At 44.0% G+C, this 19,581-nt stretch overlaps 1 protein-coding gene across 1 annotated transcript in view; it reads right to left on the reverse strand.

Annotated features, from left to right (window-relative positions):
* Positions 1–3,151: 3,151 nt before the first annotated feature.
* Positions 3,152–19,581, reverse strand: part of LOC311136719 (tetraspanin-15-like) — a 48,448-nt gene continuing 32,018 nt past the window's right edge. Inside the window, exons 6-8 of the mRNA XM_084170978.1 lie at positions 15,684–15,734; positions 15,344–15,460; positions 3,152–4,862 (exon numbers count right to left, since the gene is read on the reverse strand). Coding sequence (XP_084027104.1) covers positions 4,689–4,862; positions 15,344–15,460; positions 15,684–15,734 — 342 coding nt within the window. The 3' untranslated portion in view covers positions 3,152–4,688. The remainder of the gene's footprint in view (positions 4,863–15,343; positions 15,461–15,683; positions 15,735–19,581) is intronic.

Here is a 19,581-nt window from a genome sequence, read left to right on the forward strand (position 1 = left end):
CAAGAGGCGCCCATTCTATAAGAACCACTTAACTCTCCACTGGGCACAGACGTCAGTTCAACGTCTAGTTTTGATTTACATTTGACTTGTCAACTAACCTGGATTAAAAGTGAAATCAACAAAAAATTCACCATGTCATTAGATTTAGGTGAAACATTTTGTTCCCTTATGTTGATGACTTTTTTCAAATCCAATCAGTTTTCCACATTGAATCAACATCATCAAATTTTTGTTGTTGTTGTTAAAATGACATGGAGATGTTGATTCAACCAGTTTTTGCCCAGTGGGTCTCTATTAGTAATCTGGATGACACAAAGGATGTATATGTATGAGTGAGTGTATCATCCTTACAGGACACCTCCTCGATTGGGGTGTAAACAACAAAAATATTGTTTGTTCTACCACAGCTGAGGTTGGTTCTATCCTGGGGGCACAGAGCACTATTTCTGAAATGAGCATCCAATTCCCAAGGAGTATCTCTTAAATGTGACAGCACAAGGATAGCTGAAGGGCCCAATTCTTCCTCTGGATAGGTTTTAGCTGCAGGCCATTTTCAGTGGCAAAAACTTACCTCATAAGAATAGAATCTCCTCAGATGCCCGTTGTACAAAATCCAAAAGCTGAGGAAGTTGTTTTTGTATATGAGAAATGTTTCATGTTTTGCTCTTAAATTTGCAGTGTTGCTGGCAGGGCCAAATAATGAAAGGATATCACACATTTGTACAAAGATTGCATTTCAGTTAAGGTTAGCATAAGCGTATCAAATCCCTTTTCGTACATTACGTAACATTCAGTGCCTTCGGAAAGTATTCAGAACCCTTGACTTTTTCCACATTTTATTATGTTACAGCCTTATTCTAAAATGTATTACATTGTTTTTTCCCCCTCATCAATCTATACACAATACCCCATAATGACAAAGCAAAATTAGGTTTTTAGACATTTGTGCAAATGTATTACAAATAAAAAACAGAAATATCACATTTACATAAGTATTCAGACCCTTTACGCAGTACTTTGTTGAAACACCTTTGGCATCAAGTCTTCTTGGGTATGATGCTACAAGCTTGGCACACCTGTATTTGGGGAGTTTCTCCCATTCTTCTCTGCAGATCCTCTCAAGCTATGTCAGGCTGAATGGGGAGCATTGCTGCACAGCTATTTTCAGGTCTCTCCAGAGATGTTCGATCGGGGTCAAGTCCGGGCTCTGGTTGGGACACTCAAGAACATTCAGAGACTTGTCCCGAAGCCACTCCTGCGTTGTCTTGGCTGTGTGCTTAGGGTCGTTGTCCTGTTGGAAGGTGAACCTTTGCCCCAGTCTGAGGTCCTGAGCGCTCTGGAGCAGGTTTTCATTAAGGATCTCTCTGTACTTTGCTCTGTTCATCTTTGCCTCGATCCTGACTAGTCTCCCAGTCCCTGCTGCTGAAAAAAATCCCACAGCACGATGCTGCCACCACCATGCTTCACCATAGGGATGGTGCCAGGTTTCCTCCAGACGTGACGCTTGGCATGAAGGCCAAAGAGTTCAATCAGACCAGAGAATCTTGTTTCTCATGGTCGGAGAGTCTTTAGGTGCCTTTTGGCAAACTCCAAGCGGGCTGTCATGTGCCTTTTACTGAGGAGTGGCTTCCGTCTGGCCTCTCTACCATAAAGGCCTGATTGGTAGAGTACTGCAGAGATGGTTGTCCTTCTGGAAGTTTCTCCCATCTCCACAGAGGAACTCTAGAGCTCTGTCAGAGTGACCATCGGGTTCTTGGTCAACTCCCTAACCAAGGCCCTTCTCCCCCAATTGCTCAGTTTGGCTGGGCGGCCAGCTCTAGGAAGAGCCTGGGTGGTTCCAAACTTCTTCCATTTAAGAATGATGGAGGCCACTGTGTTCTTGGGGACCTTCAAAGCTGCAGAATTTTTTTTATACCCTTCCCCAGATCTGTGCCTCGACACAATCCTGTCTCGGAGCTCTATGGACAATTCCTTTGACCTTATGGCGCGGTTTTTGCTCTGACATGCACTGTCAACTGTGGGACCTTATATAGACAGATGTGTGCCTTTCCAAATCATGTCCAATCAATTGCATTTACCACAGGTGGACTCCAATCAACTTGTAGAACCATCTCAAAGATGATCAATGGAAACAGAATGCACCAGAGCTCAATTTCGAATCTCATAGCAAAGGGTCTGAATACTTATGTAAATAAGGTATGTTTTTCATTTTTTTATACATTTGCTAAAATTTCAAAAAAACTGTTTTCGCTTTGTCATTATGGGGTATTGTGTGTAGATTGCTGAGGAAAATGTTTTATTTAATCCACTTTAGAATAAGGCTGTAACGTAACAAAAAGTGGAAAAAGTCAAGGGGTCCCGTGTAGCTCAGTTGGTAGAGCATGGCGTTTGCAACGCCAGGGTTGTGGGTTCGTTTCCCACGGGGTGACAGTATGAAAATGTATGCACTCACTAACTAAGTCGCTCTGGATAAGAGCGTCTGCTAAATGACTAAAATGTAAATGTCTGAATACTTTCCGAAGGCACTGTAAATATCAAGTGAAATGATCCTGTTAAGGAGTCAAGTGCTGAATAGTTTCATCACAAGCGATAAAGTACATTGTAGGCATCCTTCATGCGTCATGTAATTGTTTATCTATACTTATGACTATTTCCCCATTGGAGCACTAAAGGTACATAGCATTTTACCCCCAATGTTAAGTGTAAGTGAAGGGTTAAAGCAAAGTGAAAGGCAAGTGAGAGTGAGGGCACTGGAAATTCAAAACAAGCAATGTGCTTTGATTTAGTGAGAGAAAGACCCTGCAAGAATGTCAACACCTATAAAAAGGACAATGCTAACATGATGTCGGCTCAGTCCACAGGGTATATATCTCTGGGGAAAAATGTCAGTATTTTCTCTTATGGAAAACCGAAGGCATCATGGAAAAAATATGTTTGTTGGCTAGTAGACTATTATGGGTTCTGTATTAGAAAGTTGTTTGAAAAGGTAGAAAATGCTGAAGAATAACAATTACAGAAATGTGGTATTTTGGGTGGACTAGGCTCCATGAAAGAGTAAAATATTTACAGCTTCACAGCCGGACACCCTCTGCATGCACAGAAGAACCAGCAGGACAGGAAGAGCAACGAAAAACGCCACTACAGAGGCTGCTCAACATCACTGTAAACATTATTTATTTATTCACCAGATCACTCACTATATAATGTTCAAAAGTATTACAGTGAGCTCACACTTTTTTTAAATGAACAGCATACAAGTACAAATAAAGTTTCATTATAAAAAAAAATTACAAAAGATTTTCAAAGACAGCACCTTAAAAGTTGGTCACAAATAAATAACTAGTAGCTTTGACTTTGATGTATTTTGAGTCGAAAATGAGTTTGAAGATAAGTTTGACTTTCTATTGTGTGTTTTATTTTACCTTTATTTAACTAGGCAAATCAGTTAAGAACAAATTCTTATTTACAATGACGGCCTACACCGGCCAAACCCGGACGACGCTGCGCCAATTGTGCGCCGCCCTATGGGACTCCCAATCATGGCCGGTTGTGATACAGCCTGGAATCGAACCAGGGGGTCGGTAGTGACGCCTCAAGCACTGAGATGCAGTGCCTTAGACCGCTGTGCCACTCGGGAGCCCAAGTGTGTGGATGGATTCAAATAGGAAGTCATTCATCGTTCTGTCTCAGGAGAACCATCTCATTTAGTCCGTTGCCATGGACACAGGCTGCTGATGGAACTTTGGTCTGAATAAGTATGTTAGCCGTTAAAACCAGGCGTGCAATCCCGTACGATCTCATGCTTTTAACAGGAATACACAATCATTGGCAGGAAGACCAAGCACATGATTCTGTTCTGGGAAGAGTATGAGTGATCATGAGAGCGTAAGAACTCGTCCATCTTGAACAGAACTTGAGAGAGGGTCACTAACAGATCCCTCAACACTCACATATTGGAGGTAAATGTCACTGTCTGAGCAAAGTAATACGTGTAGATTTCAAACCATTTAACAGTACAAAATCCTAATAAAAATGTGAGCAACAGACCATGTGCATGTTATACATCATTAACAACTTTGGTATTCCTAACTCCTCAAATTAAGCCACATTGAGTGACTGACTATAAACTTACTGTAAGTTAATTAATATGTTGAACCCATGACATCTACAATGATTCTGAAAATCAACAATTGGATTAAGGCAAGATACCCTCTATAAAATTCCCCATAGGAAATATATCCCTTTGAAAAGCTAAAAATATACACTTTACAGGACTGGTACAATGATGATTAAAATATTGCTATCAAGTTCCTACGAGGGGCTGGCTAGAGCTACAATCTCCATAAATTAAAATTAAAAAGCATTCAATGTTTTTGCTGTGAATCAATAAAAACATAATTTCACCAATTAGGGAAAAAAGCTATTCATAAAAGGCAATGCATGTTTCACACAGCACAGGCACATACTGTATACCTTTCCATCCTACTAAAACCTTCATACCTTAACCCCTGAAAAAAAAGATCCCTGAATTAAACCAATTAAAAGGCATCTGAACAGCGTTGTAAAATTGGAGCTGATAGCTCCAGTGTGTTGGAAGGATGAGGCAGGCAGTGCATGGCTGAATTCTCTCTCTGAGCTCATACAGGTACAGCAGTGTTTTAGGCTGGTTAAATAAAAAGGAGGCACACTCAGTCGATCTCTGGCATGCAAATGAAACATTTGGCCATTCTGCCCTGCTTCTTGGTTGCCCTGAAGCCACCACTGTCCACTGTGTCCAGCAGTCCATCCTGGTAGTGACCATACTCAGCAATGGCATCCTCCACCCGCGTGATGTAGAGCCAGCTAATAATCACGCCAAAGAACTGCAAACATAAGGAGATTCAGAGTTACGGATGGGACATATGGTCTTGAACTATGGGCTTGGGGAAGATGGCCTTGCTTTAGCAAGCACTAGTTCAATGTATTGTAAGCATATATTGGGGCACTTTGTATCTGCAGTCCATTACTGACCACTGCCTTTTTTTTGTGGGGGGGGGGGGGGGGGGGGGGTTCAATAAGTAATGTCACATCATTACTTTTTGTCCTTGATACAAAACACATTTCCAAAACCTTTTAAAAAATTGGCTGAAGCATGCCTTTTCAACCAACAGCACAAACCTGAAACAGACAAGAGCTGCAATGATTTATGAACAGGCAGCCATAGCTTTTGCGGATTCTAGAGCTCAAGCTATGTGCTCTTACTGCCAACAGCCCAAAGAAAATCTGTAGCAAATCACACTGTAGAGTATTTGATTTTACTTTTATCAAGCAGCAACGTGCAAAAAGCATGAAATAATCCATACAGTACATCTGCATCATCTTGAGGTAAAAAGCTCTGGTTAAGAATGTATGAAACAATTACTTTCTTTAAAAAATATCCTTGTGGGTATATGGCATGTTAAAAGTATTCAAGTGCTGTAGCCAGCAAGTCAAGTCAACTATGAAGCTATATCATTTTAGTTCCATAACTCATTGACTGAGGGGTCTGAAACTCAGACATAACAGTCTACTCCAAAGGCACTGAACTGATGACTAATCAAATCTAAGACTCAAAGACCACTTCTACCTTTTCTCGATGGCCTGTTTCAAATTAAAAGTCAGGAAGTATACAAGTTATGTGGGAGGATTCCTCAAATAACTAGATTACATGGACACATTCAATGATTAATCCTATCAACAAATACAGTGAGGGAAAAAAGTATTTGATCCCCTGCTGATTTTGTACGTTTGCCCACTGACAAAGACATGATCAGTCTATAATTTTAAATGGTAGGTTTATTTGAAGAGTGAGAGACAGAATAACAACAACAAAATCCAGAAAAACGCATGTCAAAAATGTTATAAATTGATTTGCATTTTAATGAGGGAAATAAGTATTTGACCCCTCAGCAAAACATGACTTAGTACTTGGTGGCAAAACCCTTGTTGGCAATCACAGAGGTCAGACGTTTCTTGTAGTTGGCCACCAGGTTTGCACACATCTCAGGAGGGATTTTGTCCCACTCTTCTTTGCAGATCTTCTCCAAGTCATTAAGGTTTCGAGGCTGACGTTTGGCAACTCAAACCTTCAGCTCCCTCCACAGATTTTCGATGGGATTAAGGTCTGGAGACTGGCTAGGCCACTCCAGGACCTTAATGTGCTTCTTCTTGAGCCACTCCTTTGTTGCCTTGGCCGTGTGTTTTGGGTCATTGTCATGCTGGAATACCCATCCACGACCCATTTTCAATGCCCTGGCTGAGTGAAGGAGGTTCTCACCCAATATTTGACGGTACATGGCCCCGTCCATCGTCCCTTTGATGCGGTGAAGTTGTCCTGTCCCCTTAGCAGAAAAACACCCCCAAAGCATAATGTTTCCACCTCCATGTTTGACGGTGGGGATGGTGTTCTTGGGGTCATAGGCAGCATTCCTCCTCCTCCAAACACGGCGAGTTGAGTTGATGCCAAAGAGCTCCATTTTGGTATCATCTGACCACAACACTGTCATCCAGTTCTCCTCTGAATCATTCAGATGTTCATTGGCAAACTTCAGACGGGCCTGTATATGTGCTTTCTTGAGCAGGGGGACCTTGCGGGCGCTGCAGGATTTCAGTCCTTCACGGCGTAGTGTGTTACCAATTGTTTTCTTGGTGACTATGGTCCCAGCTGCCTTGAGATCATTGACAAGATCCTCCCGTGTAGTTCTGGGCTGATTCCTCACCGTTCTCATGATCATTGCAACTCCACGAGGTGAGATCTTGCATGGAGCCCCAGGCCGAGGGAGATTGACAGTTATTTTGTGTTTCTTCAATTTGCGAATAATCGCACCAACTGTTGTCACCTTCTCACTAAGCTGCTTGGCGATGGTCTTGTAGCCCATTCCAGCCTTGTGTAGGTCTACAATCTTGTCCCTGACATCCTTGGAGAGCTCTTTGGTCTTGGCCATGGTGGAGAGTTTGGAATCTGATTGATTGATTGCTTCTGTGGACAGGTGTCTTTTATACAGGTAACAAACTGGGATTAGGAGCACTCCCTTTAAGAGTGTGCTCCTAATCTCAGCTCGTTACCTGTATAAAAGACACCTGGGAGCCAGAAATCTTTCTGATTGAGAGGGGGTCAAATACTTATTTCCCTCATTAAAATGCAAATTAATTTATAACATTTTTGACATGCGTTTTTCTGGATTTTTTTGTTGTTATTCTGTCTCTCACTGTTCAAATAAACCTACCATTAAAATGATAGACTGATCATTTATTTGTCAGTGGGCAAACGTACAAAATCAGCAGGGGATCAAATACTTTTTTCCCTAAATGTGAGCATCAATACCCTCAACTCAATAACCCATGGGATCTCAGTGAGAAACTTCATGACCCATGTCCTTTCTACAACTCACTTTTTCCTTTACGTAGCTTCAGGTGATAGAGATCAACATTTATTCCCAGACACAGGCAGCCACATCTCCTTCCAATCAATGGAGAGGGAGTAGACAACGGTCTAAATTATTTAAAATGGCCAGTCAGAAGACAATCCTTTTGTCTTACTTTACAGCCACATACTGTGAAACACAAAAGCACGAAATATGTCTAAGTCAATACCCTCCAAGTTGTGCTCCCTCCAATGCTACATATTATTCTAAATATGGGGCACCACATACACTGAGTGTACAAAACATTAGGAACACCTGCTCTTTTCATGACAGACTGACCAGGTGAATCCAGGTGAAAGCCATGATCCCTTATTGATGTCACCTGTTAAATCCCCTTCAAATCAGTGTAGATGAAGGGGAAGAGACAGGTTAAAGAAGGATTTTTAAGCTTTGAGACAAATGGGACATGAATTGTGTATATGTGCCATTCAGAGGGTGAATGGGAAAGACAAAAGATTTAAGTGCTTTTGAATGGGGTATGGTAGTAGGTGCCAGGCGCACCGGTTTGAGTGTGTCAAGAACTGCAAAGCTGCTCGGTTTTCATGCTCAACAGTTTCCCGTGTGTATCAAGAACGGTCCACCGACCAAAGGACATATAGCCAACTTGACACAACTTTAGGAAGCATTGGAGTCAACATGGGCCAACATCCCTGTGGAACACTTTCGACACCTTGTAGAGTCCATGCACCGACGAATTGAGGCTGTTCTGAGGGCAAAAGGGGGTGCAACTCAATATTAGGAAGGTGTTCCTCATGTTTTGTACACAGTGTATATAGAATAAATAAAGAAAATAATAAAAGCAAAGAGAAGAGAATTAAAAAGGAAAGTACTCCTTCTAGAATATATAATTTTAAAAAATAAAATCTAATTTGGCAAGGTATGTAATCTGTAGTCAAGAGGTGGGCAAAATAATTGAAGGGTAGGTGATTCGTCTGTGGGTCTGTCAAACTAATGGGAGAAAAATCTATTGACTTGGTTGTAATTTTGTGTGGAGTGTGATGTGACTTTCAAAATAGCCTAGAATACAATTTTTTTTATTGAAAAGGGTCTTCAAAAGTCTTCAAAATCTTGCTAGATAACAAATGTATGTTATTTGTATTCATTGTTTTCAGAGGAACAGATTGCATTTAGACACATAATTAACATGTGACATCATTGGCCCTTCACAGTAGACTACAGTCTGTCTGCAAAATTTCAAAGACAATTTTCAGTCTTAAAAGAACAATCTCCCTCTTTAAAGATCTACAAGTGTATGACTGTAGCGCTTCATATCCTGTTTTCTACAATATACAAGTGGTTATATTGTTTATAATTGAACATAGCTAATTAACAGGAAATTATATGGAGCATGTAATGAAGCAAGGCTCTTGGGACCGTTATGGAACACCACCAACTGCAGGAAAAAGAAATAAAAAATATCTGAATTTATAGTACCTTATTCATCCCAGCTATGGTAGTGGAGCATGGACGTTACAAACAATGAAGCCCTTTAGGCTCCTTTACTCATCAAGGTCACACTTCAACAGCGAGGCTTCAACAGTGAACCTACATGGACAACACAACACATTTCCTCAATGTGTTCAGCCCAAGTCAGTTATTGAGAGGGTTCTTGCTTATGTCCCCCAACTTCCCTCACCCCAAAATGGCCTCGATTAGTTCTCAGCTGTAAGGATAGAGTAAGTAATGCTCTAATCTAGACTCACTACTGGGGAAATACTGCTCTGTCTTTGCCCATCTATAGCAGAACCAGGTAAACAACATAAATCAAAGTGCTGTCTCCCTAGGGAATGACTGCGAATGGGGTGACGTTTCACATAAACCAAATGCCTAATCTTTGCAGTGGAGAAGCATTTATAACTGGGAGGCCCATCAAGCATGCCAAACACACTCATATTCTGAATGGATATAGGTACTCATTAAAACCAGTAACTGAGCTTGATATTGGGAGGAAATGCAGTAGTAGGGTTTACTATTGACATTTACATTTTTAGGTCAAGATTCAATTCAATCAGCGGTAGATCCGCACGCTCTACATATGTCCAGGATTCAAGCCGATCGCTCTTTGGTCGGCTATTCACCTTTTAAAAGGGCAATGTGTCCGCGTTTGCAGAGACCCCATTCATGGGAACATGGCCCTAGACTTTTCATGGTGCTCTTGTGAATCTGTAGGTTTGTGTTGCATATAAGCAACATTCTAAAGATAGAGTAGTTATGCAGCAGATGGGGGCTCGGCACGCAGTAATGCAATTAACAAAAACATTACACATGCCTGAAAAATGGGTTTAGATTTTTCTACTGCAGATTGATAGAGTGGATTAAAGTTCCAGTTGACATTTTGTGGTGACGATTAAACATGTATTTGTGCCAACAGCGAGAATAACTCAAAAAGCTCATAAGATCTGAGAAACTACTCTCACAGAATTTGAAGGTGTAAATTCAATATTGCACATTTGTCCTGTTTTCCCTTGTCACGGATTCTGCCGAGGCTGCCCCTCCTTGCCCGGGCAGGTTTCGGCGTTCGTCGTCACCGGAGTACTAGCTGCTGCCGATCTATGTTCTATGTTTCTATGTTCTACGTGTTGTGTCAGATTGTTTCACACCTGTTGCCCATCTTGTTATTACTCCGCCCCTATTTAACCCTGTGGCTCCCATTGTGTTCTGTGCGTGTTTGTTGCTTGTACTCGTATGTCATTGGTGAGCGGATTTATTCCTCCCTGCGTGGAGGCTTCTTGTTTCTTTACGAGCTTTAGTAAAGTTACGTTTTTCCCTTGAGTTCTGTGTCCTGCGCCTGACTTCAGTCTACCGCATACACCGACATCGTGACAGAAACACGCACCCCAATGGAGTCAGCAGGAACGACTGGATCTACCGAGACGATGGAGGAACGAGTCCCAACGTCAAGGGACGATCCTCCAGAATCTCGGTGAGACGATGGAACGAGTTTTCCAGATGATGGAGCGATTGGCGAGAGGTGGTATCCCTTCTCCATGTCCAACCACACCACCACCTGCTACACTGGCTACCACTTCGCCACCTGGGTCCAGTGGGATTCGGCTCTCGCTCCCGAGGGCATATGACGGTACACCTGCCGGGTGCCAGGGATTTCTCCTCCAGGTAGAGCTCTACCTGGCCACCATTCACCCGGCGCCCTCGGGATACGAGAGCGTGTCCGCCCTCATCTCCTGTCTATCGGGGAAGGCGCTTGAGTGGGCTAACGCCGAGTGGAGAAATATAGACTCGAGAATTGTCCGCTACGCGGATTTCACCCGCCGCTTCCGGGCGGTATTCGATCATCCACCTGAGGGGAGAGCGGCGGGAGAACGTCTGGTCCACCTAAGACAGGAGATGAGGAGCGTGCAGGAGTTTGCGCTGGAGTTTAAGACTGCAGCAGCCAGCGCGGGATGGAATGAGCGGGCCCTTATCGACCACTATCGTTGCAGCTTAAGGGAGGACGTCCGTCGGCAACTGGCCTGCAGGGACACCAATCTCAACCTGGACCAACTGGTGGACATGTCCATCAGGTTGGATAACCTGTTGGCAGCCCGCGGACGTTCTGATGGGGGCCTGTCCATTTCATCTCCCAGCACCTCCGAGCCTACACCTATGGAGCTAGGAGGTGCTGCAGGTAGGGAGACTGGGAGAGAGACTGTCCCCTGCACCAAGTGTGGCCGCAGAGGACACACTGCTGGTCGGTGCAGGGGAGGTTACTCAGGAGGTCGAGGCAGCAGGCAGAGCACTGGTCGACAGTCTCAGGTGAGTAGGCACCCGACTCACCCAGAGTTCCCTGTTGCTAATATGTGTATCGACATTATGTTTCCAGAATTTTCTCCTCATTCCCAGCATAAGGCGCTAGTAGATTCAGGCGCGGCTGGGAATTTTATTGATCGCCAGTATGCACGTAGCCTAGGGATTCCCACAGTGTCTGTTGATAAACCTTTCCATGTTCACGCATTAGATAGTCGCCCGTTAGGGTCAGGCATAATCAGGGAGGTCACCGCTCCTCTGCTGATGATGACGCAGGGGGGTCATGAGGAGAGGATTAGCCTCTATCTGATTGATTCTCCTGCGCATCCTGTGGTGTTGGGACTTCCCTGGTTAGCCATTCATGACCCCACTATTTCATGGCAACAGAGGGCTCTCAAGGGATGGTCCAGTCAGTGTTCAGGGAGGTGTTTAGGAGTTTCCTTGGGGGCAACTTCGGTGGAAAGTCCAAACCAGGTTTCCACCATGCACATTCCATCCGAGTATGCCGATTTGGCTATCGTCTTCAGCAAAAAGAGGGCGACGAAATTACCACCCCATCGTCCGGGGGATTGTGCGATAAATCTCCAGGTAGGAGCTGCACTTCCCCGGAGTCACGTGTATCCTTTGTCTCAGGAGGAGAAGGCGGCTATGGCGACATATGTCACCGAATCTCTGAGGCAGGGATACATTCGGCCATCCACTTCACCCGTTTCCTCAAGTTTCTTTTTTGTGAAGAAGAAAGATGGTGGGTTACGCCCGTGCATTGATTACCGTGGCCTAAATCAGATTACCATCAAGTACAGCTATCCATTACCTCTAATAGCTAGTATGACGGAATCATTGCACGGGGCACGCTTGTTCACAAAATTGGATCTCAGGAGCGCGTACAACCTAGTGCGTATCCGTGAGGGAGATGAGTGGAAGACGGCATTTAGCACCACCTCTGGACATTTTGAGTATCTGGTCATGCCATAAGGGTTAATGAATGCTCCTTCATTTTCCAATCATTTGTGGATGAGATTTTCAGGGACCTGCACGGACAAGGGGTAGTGGTGTATATTGATGACATCCTTATATACTCCGCTACACGTGCCGAGCATGTGTCCCTGGTGCGTAAGGTGCTTGGAAGACTGTTGGAGCATGACCTGTATGCTAAGGCAGAGAAATGCCTGTTCTTCCAGGAGTCCATCTCTTTCTTGGGGTACCATATGTCTGCCTGCGTCAGGGGTGAGGATGGAGAGTGACCGCATTTCGGCCGTGCGTAATTGGGCGACTCCAACCACGGTAAAGGAGGTGCAGCGATTTTGGGGTTTTGCTAATTACTACCGGAGATTTATCCGGGGCTTTGGTCAGGTAGCAGCTCCCATTACCTCGTTACTGAAGGGGGGGCCGGTGCGTCTGCAGTGGTCAGCGGAGGCGGACCGGGCTTTTAATCGTTTGAAGGACCTGTTTACCTCGGCTCCAGTGCTGGCTCGTCCGGACCCCTCTTTAGCCTTCACGGTTGAGGTGGATGCGTCCGAGGCTGGAATAGGCGCTGTACTGTCTCAGCGCTCGGGTATGCCACCTAAACTCTGCCCCTGTGCCTTCTTTTCGAAGAAGCTCAGCCCGGCGGAGCGCAACTATGATGTGGGGGACCGGGAGCTGTTGGCTGTGGTCGAAGCTCTGAAAGCGTGGAGACATTGGCTTGAGGGGGCTAAACACCCTTTTCTCATTTTGACTGATCACCGTAATCTGGAGTACATCCGGGCAGCGAGGAGGTTAAACCCTCGCCAGGCAAGGTGGTCCATGTATCTCACCCGTTTTGTTTTCACCCTTTCTTACAGGCCAGGTTCCCAGAACGCTAAGGCAGATGCTCTGTCCCGACTGTATGACTCGGAGGGGAATTCCGTGGAGCCCACTCTCATACTTCCGGCGTCGTGTCTGGTGGCACCGGTGGTGTGGGAGGTTGACGCGGAGATCGAGCGGGCGTTGCGCAACGAACCCACTCCTCCCCAGTGTCCAGAGGGTCGTGTGTACGTACCGCTTGATGTTCGCGATCGGTTGATCTATTGGGCTCACACGTCACCCTCCTCTGGTCATCCTGGTATCGGTCGGACCGTGCACTGTCTTAGTGAGAAGTACTGGTGGCCCACCTTAGCTAAGGACGTGAGGGTTTATGTTTCCTCCTGCTCGGTGTGCGCCCAGTGTAAGGCTCCTAGACACCTGCCCAGAGGGAAATTGCAACCTCTACCCGTTCCACAACGACCATGGTCCCACCTATCGGTGGACTTCGTGACGGATCTTCCCCCCTCACAAGGGAACACCACGATCCTGGTTGTTGTGGATCGGTTTTCTAAGTCCTGCCGCCTCATTCCGCTGCCCGGCCTCCCTACGGCCCTACAAACAGCTGAGGCCCTATTTACACACGTCTTCCGGCACTACGGGGTGCCTGAGGATATAGTGTCTGATCGGGGTTCCCAGTTCACCTCTAGGGTTTGGAGGGCGTTCATGGAACGTCTGGGAGTCTTGGTCAGTCTGACCTCAGGATTTCACCCCGAGAGTAACGGGCAGGTGGAGAGAGTTAACCAGGAGGTGGGTAGGTTTCTGAGGTCGTATTGCCAGGACCAGCGGGGGGAGTGGTCGGTTTACCTCCCCTGGGCAGAGATAGCCCAGAACTCCATCCGCCACTCCTCCACTAACCTTTCTCCGTTCCAATGTGTATTAGGTTATCAGCCGGTCCTGGCACCTTGGCATCAGAGCCAGATCGAGGCACCTGCGGTGGACGAGTGGTTTCGGCGCTCGCAGGAGACCTGGAACGCTGCCCATGTACATCTGCAGCGGGCCATCAGGCGGCAAAAGGCGAGCGCCGACCGCCACTGCAGTGAGGCCCCGGTGTATGCACCGGGGGACCGGGTCTGGCTCTCGACCCGAAACCTGCCCCTTCGCCTGCCCTGCCGGAAACTGGGTTGGCGGTTTGTGGGGCCATTCAAAGTCCTGAGGAGATTGAACAAGGTTTGTTATAGGTTACAACTTCCTACTAATTATCGTATTAACCCCTCGTTCCATGTTCCATGTGTCTCTCCTCAGGCCGGTGGTAGCTGGTCCACTCCAGGAGTCGGAGATACGGGAGGTTCCTCCGCCCCCGCTGGACATCGAGGGGGCACCGGCGTACTCGGTTCGGTCCATATTGGATTCGAGGCGTCGGGTGGGAGGGGTATATTGGATTCGAGGTGCCCACTGCAGTATCTCGTGGAGTGGGAGGGGTACGGTCCGGAGGAACAGTGCTGGGTTCCTAGGAGGGATATCCTCGATCCATCCATGTTGAGGGATTACCACCGCAATCATCCCACTCGCCCCGCGCCGCGTCCTCCTGGCCGTCCCCGAGGGGGGGTACTGTCACGGATTCTGCCGAGGCTGCCCCTCCTTGCCCGGGCAGGTTTCGGCGTTCGTCGTCACCGGAGTACTAGCTGCTGCCGATCTATGTTCTATGTTTCTATGTTCTACCTGTTGTGTCAGATTGTTTCACACCTATTGCCCATCTTGTTATTACTCCGCCCCTATTTAACCCTGTGGCTCCCATTGTGTTCTGTGCGTGTTTGTTGCTTGTACTCGTATGTCATTGGTGAGCGGATTTATTCATCCCTGCGTGGAGGCTTCTTGTTTCTTTACGAGCTTTAGTAAAGTTACGTTTTTCCCTTGAGTTCTGTGTCCTGCGCCTGACTTCAGTCTACCGCATACACCGACATCGTGACATCCCTCTGTGCTTGATAAGATGGACATGGAATTGGAAACCAATAGAAAGTGTCCAATGTGCCAATTAATGATTCGTTCTGAGAGGCAGAATTTATAACGCGATAAGCAAACATTTGTAGGGGCTTCCACTGCAAGCTGTGACTGGGAAGATGCATCATCCTCTCTAGCTAAGATATACAACCAAAACATTTTTATGTGAATTCCTGAATCAAACAGGAAAGATCTCACAATATAACTGCATAATTTCCAGCCCCCACCCCCCATAAAATGAGTTTTTAAACCATTATGTGGAAACCAGTACCTGCCTCCTGCTACAGCCATTAACCAAAGTGCTGTGCCCACAACATTTCTGTGTGAATCATTACTTGTGTATTGTTGGTGGACATCAGATGTCAGTCTAAAATGGCATGGTGATTAACTCTTACCTGGGGGAATAAGATGCCAAGCAGCAAGCCAGACATTATCTTATAGTTATCCATGAACCAGATGAAGACAGCATCAGTACAACCTCTGATGTAGATGACGTTCTGCAAGGCCAGCCTCTAAGCAGGAGGGACAACATGTACACGATATACATTTAAATGGCAGGCAAATCCATATGACTGATGTGTGTGATATAATCTTTTATACATATGTGATAAATAAAATATGAATTAGAAACTTGTTACTGGTCTGCACTGTCCCTCTGTATGACATCAGCAAACATCAATTTCCTATTTAGACTGTGAGAGACATTGAGACACCATTTTGTTCAGCGTGTCTTACCTCTTTGTCAAGGACCTTATATCCACATAGTGTGTTGACAACTTCATTAGGCTGAAAAGGAGGAACATAATACTAAGTAAAAGTGATGTAACATATTTGACCACATTACTAGCAGGTTACACAAGCATATTTGAAGTTAGGATACATCCCTTGATGAGGATTATTCAAATAATTAATGATAAATGAGGAATCTTCTCTACAATGTCCACCTGATTTTCTAAAATAGAAAATCAAATAGCTTGTTTTGAAAGTACATTTATTTCTGTAGGCATGAAAAGTTGTGGAAAAGTTAATAAAATGTATAAACTTGGGAACCCTGTGACTGGTATCTTCTAAAACTGGTGGTAGAAATATTAGATCTCAAGTCAAAAAGGTTGGGCACCCCTGGTCTAGTTTAACTATTTTAGAAGTTTGGCCCTTGGCTAGTGAAAGTCCAGCTAATAGCCACATAGACGTTATCGCTCAGAGAGAGAGAGATCACAATCAGTCCCAACATTCAGGAATGGATATGTAGGCTAATATCCAGCCTAAGATCATGCTCAAAAGAGCAACCAATAAATATACTTCAGTATGTTTAAAAATATGTTAAATATTAGCTAAGACTTCAATTAAAATATTAGTAAGCAATGTGAAAGAATGCTCCAAGTCTTACCTCATATTTGAAAGAAAAGGCATATTGGAACAAGTTGACAAACATTGCTAAAATCCCGGCTTTGCCCCCCAGGATCCCCATTATTTATTAAGGAGCAAACAGTAGACCGTGATAAGTGAGGGAAAACACACAACACATCAATACAGTCCTGAATTACCCACACCAGGGAAATCTACTTGCTTCAGCTTGGGTGGTTCACAGCAGAGATGGAGCACCTTGTGCAAAACTGACATGGTAAAAAGCTCTACAAGTTTTAAACCAAACAGACACCCAACTCTCTTTTCATAGACAAAATGATACTGTAAGAAGTTGTCCATTCTATTTTAGTTGAATTAATTCCACTTGAATGATAAGGTATATATATATTATTCAGGGTATTTTGACAGAGAGCAACAGTGCATGTTCAGAAAACAAAAATAGAAGTCTTTCAAACTTTTTATTCAATATTGACAGCTACCAAAAGGGAGAACATGTGATGTGCATTTTGACAGGCATAAAGAAAAACTGGAACCTTAGGGAAGTTGCTGAGTAGAGGCACTTGAAATTTCAATAGACATAAATAGTTTTAAACAAAAAGAGCTAAGACAGACATATTTTTATTCCATTCAGAGACCGGATTTTAATTGTGAACAAACATTTATATGAAGCCTTGTGAGGTGTCAATATCTGGAGTTTAGGAGATAAGCGAATACATTCAGCCAGGTGGGATCCCTAAAGGTTATCTGCTGCTATATCTCAAATCCCAGCGACTATATGTTGAAAATCATGAGCTTGAAAGAGAGCATGCCTCTCTCATTTTCAATTGCTATTTCTACCAATCAGGTTAAAACTTGAAATCTTTGAGATGACATATGACAAAAAGGTTTGCATGCCCATAATCAGATTAATAAATAGTATTTTTTACCTTGCCATTTAAAAATCAGGACAACATATTAGGATTCAGAGCCAGATCCTCCTACAGCGGCATGCCAGCACAAGACCCCATCCCTATATGCCTTGGAGGATGTTATCTTTGTACCTGGTTGCCAGTTCTGCTGAGTGACACCCTGTCTGGCCAGCTGTGCTCTCAGAGAGAGATAGAGGAGAGAGAGGATGGTAAAGGCTCACATCCACAGAAAGAACTCACAAAGCATGCGGCCTCTGTCATGCTGATCGATTGATTGTGTGCAACTTACTTACAAATTCAGTTACTTTTTCTCAGCAAATTAATAACGCAAAATGTTTCACTGTCAGATTTGTAGATGATCAGAGTTCACCACATTCACCTTTTCAATAAATGTTCCCATTTAGCTATGATACATAACTACATCATAGCTCCATGATATTGATTAACGAATATCACCATTAGCCTTTTTCCCCATGTGCAATGTTTCTGGCAATGGTTGATGACATAAAATAAGAAAAAAAGATGACCTCCTGCCGAAATCCATCACCATCTGTCAAATTGGCACCTGCCAACAACTTTCCCATTCCACTGGGAAAGTCGGATGATAAGTATTGCAAGCTGTTACACACTCACAGAACATTTGGTACTGGTTGATGCTTGGCAATTGTGTCCCTCACCTTTGCAACCATGACAAAACACCAAAATGACAAAGTTACACATCATACATGTTTATATTTATAATTAACTGTTTATCAATGATAAAACATACTGCAAAACTCCTATTTTTATGCATTGTATAAAGTACTAAGGGCAAGCAAATTGGCTTGTCCCAGTAGTGATGAGTTGAGGTGTAGTGACATGTTTGGGGATTTAGCGATGTATATAATTTTGAAACCTTTTTTTTTTTTTTTTTTTTTTACACAAATATATGTAATTGGTATTACTGCCTTGAAAATCACTCATTACAAAGATATAGTTCCTTTGGAAAGTATTCACACCCCTTGACGTTTTTCAAATTTTGTTGTGTTACGAAGTGGGATTAAAATGGGTTCGATTGCCTGGGTTAGGGGAGGGTTTGGTCGGGGGGGGGGGTTTTACTTGGCTTATCGCGCTCTAGCGACTCCTTGTGGCGGGCCAGGTGCCTGCAGGCTGACTTCGGTCGTCAGTTGAACAGTGTTTCCTCCGACACATTGGTGCAGCTGGCTTCCGGGTTAAGCAAACAAGTATTAAGAAGCGTGGCTTGGCGGGTCATGTTTCGGAGGATGCATTCCTTGACCTTCGCCTCTCCCGAGCCCGTTGGGGAGTTGCAGCGATGAGACAAGATCGTAATCATGAAATTGGGGAGAAAAGGGGGGTAAAAAAGTAGACTTTTTTTTTTTTTTTGTCAACGACCTTCACAAAATACTATGTAAATGTCAAAGTGGAAGAAAAATTGCTTGTGTGTGTAGGTGGTGGTGAAGGGTGACACGTAAAAACATTCTAACATTTGTAAAATAAAATAAAAAACACTGAGTATACAAAGCATTAAGAACACCTGCTCTTTCCATGACATAGATGGACCAGGTGAATCCAGGTGAAAGCTATGATCCCTTCTTGATGTCACTTGTTAAATCCACTTCAAAATCAGTGTAGATGAAGGGGAGGAGACAGGTTAAAGAAGGATTTTCAAGTCTTGAGACAATTGAGAAATGTGTTGTGTATGTGTGCCATTCAAAGGGTGAATGGGCAAGACAAAATATTTAAGTGCCTTTGAACGGGGTATGGTAGTAGGTGCCATGTGCACCGGGTTGTATTGCACACAGTGAGTCCCTGTACTTATTTAGGTTTGCCATAAAGTGGTTGAATACTCATTTTTAATTAATTTGTAAACATTTCTAAAAACATAATTACACTGACATTATGGGGTATTATTTGTAGGCCAGTGACATGATATCTAAATGTAATCCATGTTAAAATTCAGGCTGTAACAACAAAATGTGGAAAAAGTCAAGGAGTGTGAAATACTTTCTGAAGGCACTATACAAGGACCTTGAGCATTCCCACCAGTGGAGGGGTCTATAACAAAATACAATTATGAGTTAATCACAACCTTTTAAATTTGAGGATTCCATTGATCATTTCATGTGTCTATATAAAAAGTGTCATTGGTGTTACTCAATTTATATGAAAGGAAATTACATTGTTAGCAAAATGACTAATCGCTGGATTTTTAAAGGGTTATCGACCTTAGATCTGTGGCTTCCATTTACGAAAATCCTCAATTACCTATGTTATTGGTGTTACTACTCCTACTGGTGGCACAATGTTATCAAAAACGATTTAAAGTCATTCAGTTGTCATATTAATTGACTTGGAATGTA

This window comes from Coregonus lavaretus (assembly GCF_964263955.1).
Source record: "Coregonus lavaretus genome assembly, chromosome: 1".
NCBI lineage: Eukaryota > Metazoa > Chordata > Actinopteri > Salmoniformes > Salmonidae > Coregonus > Coregonus lavaretus.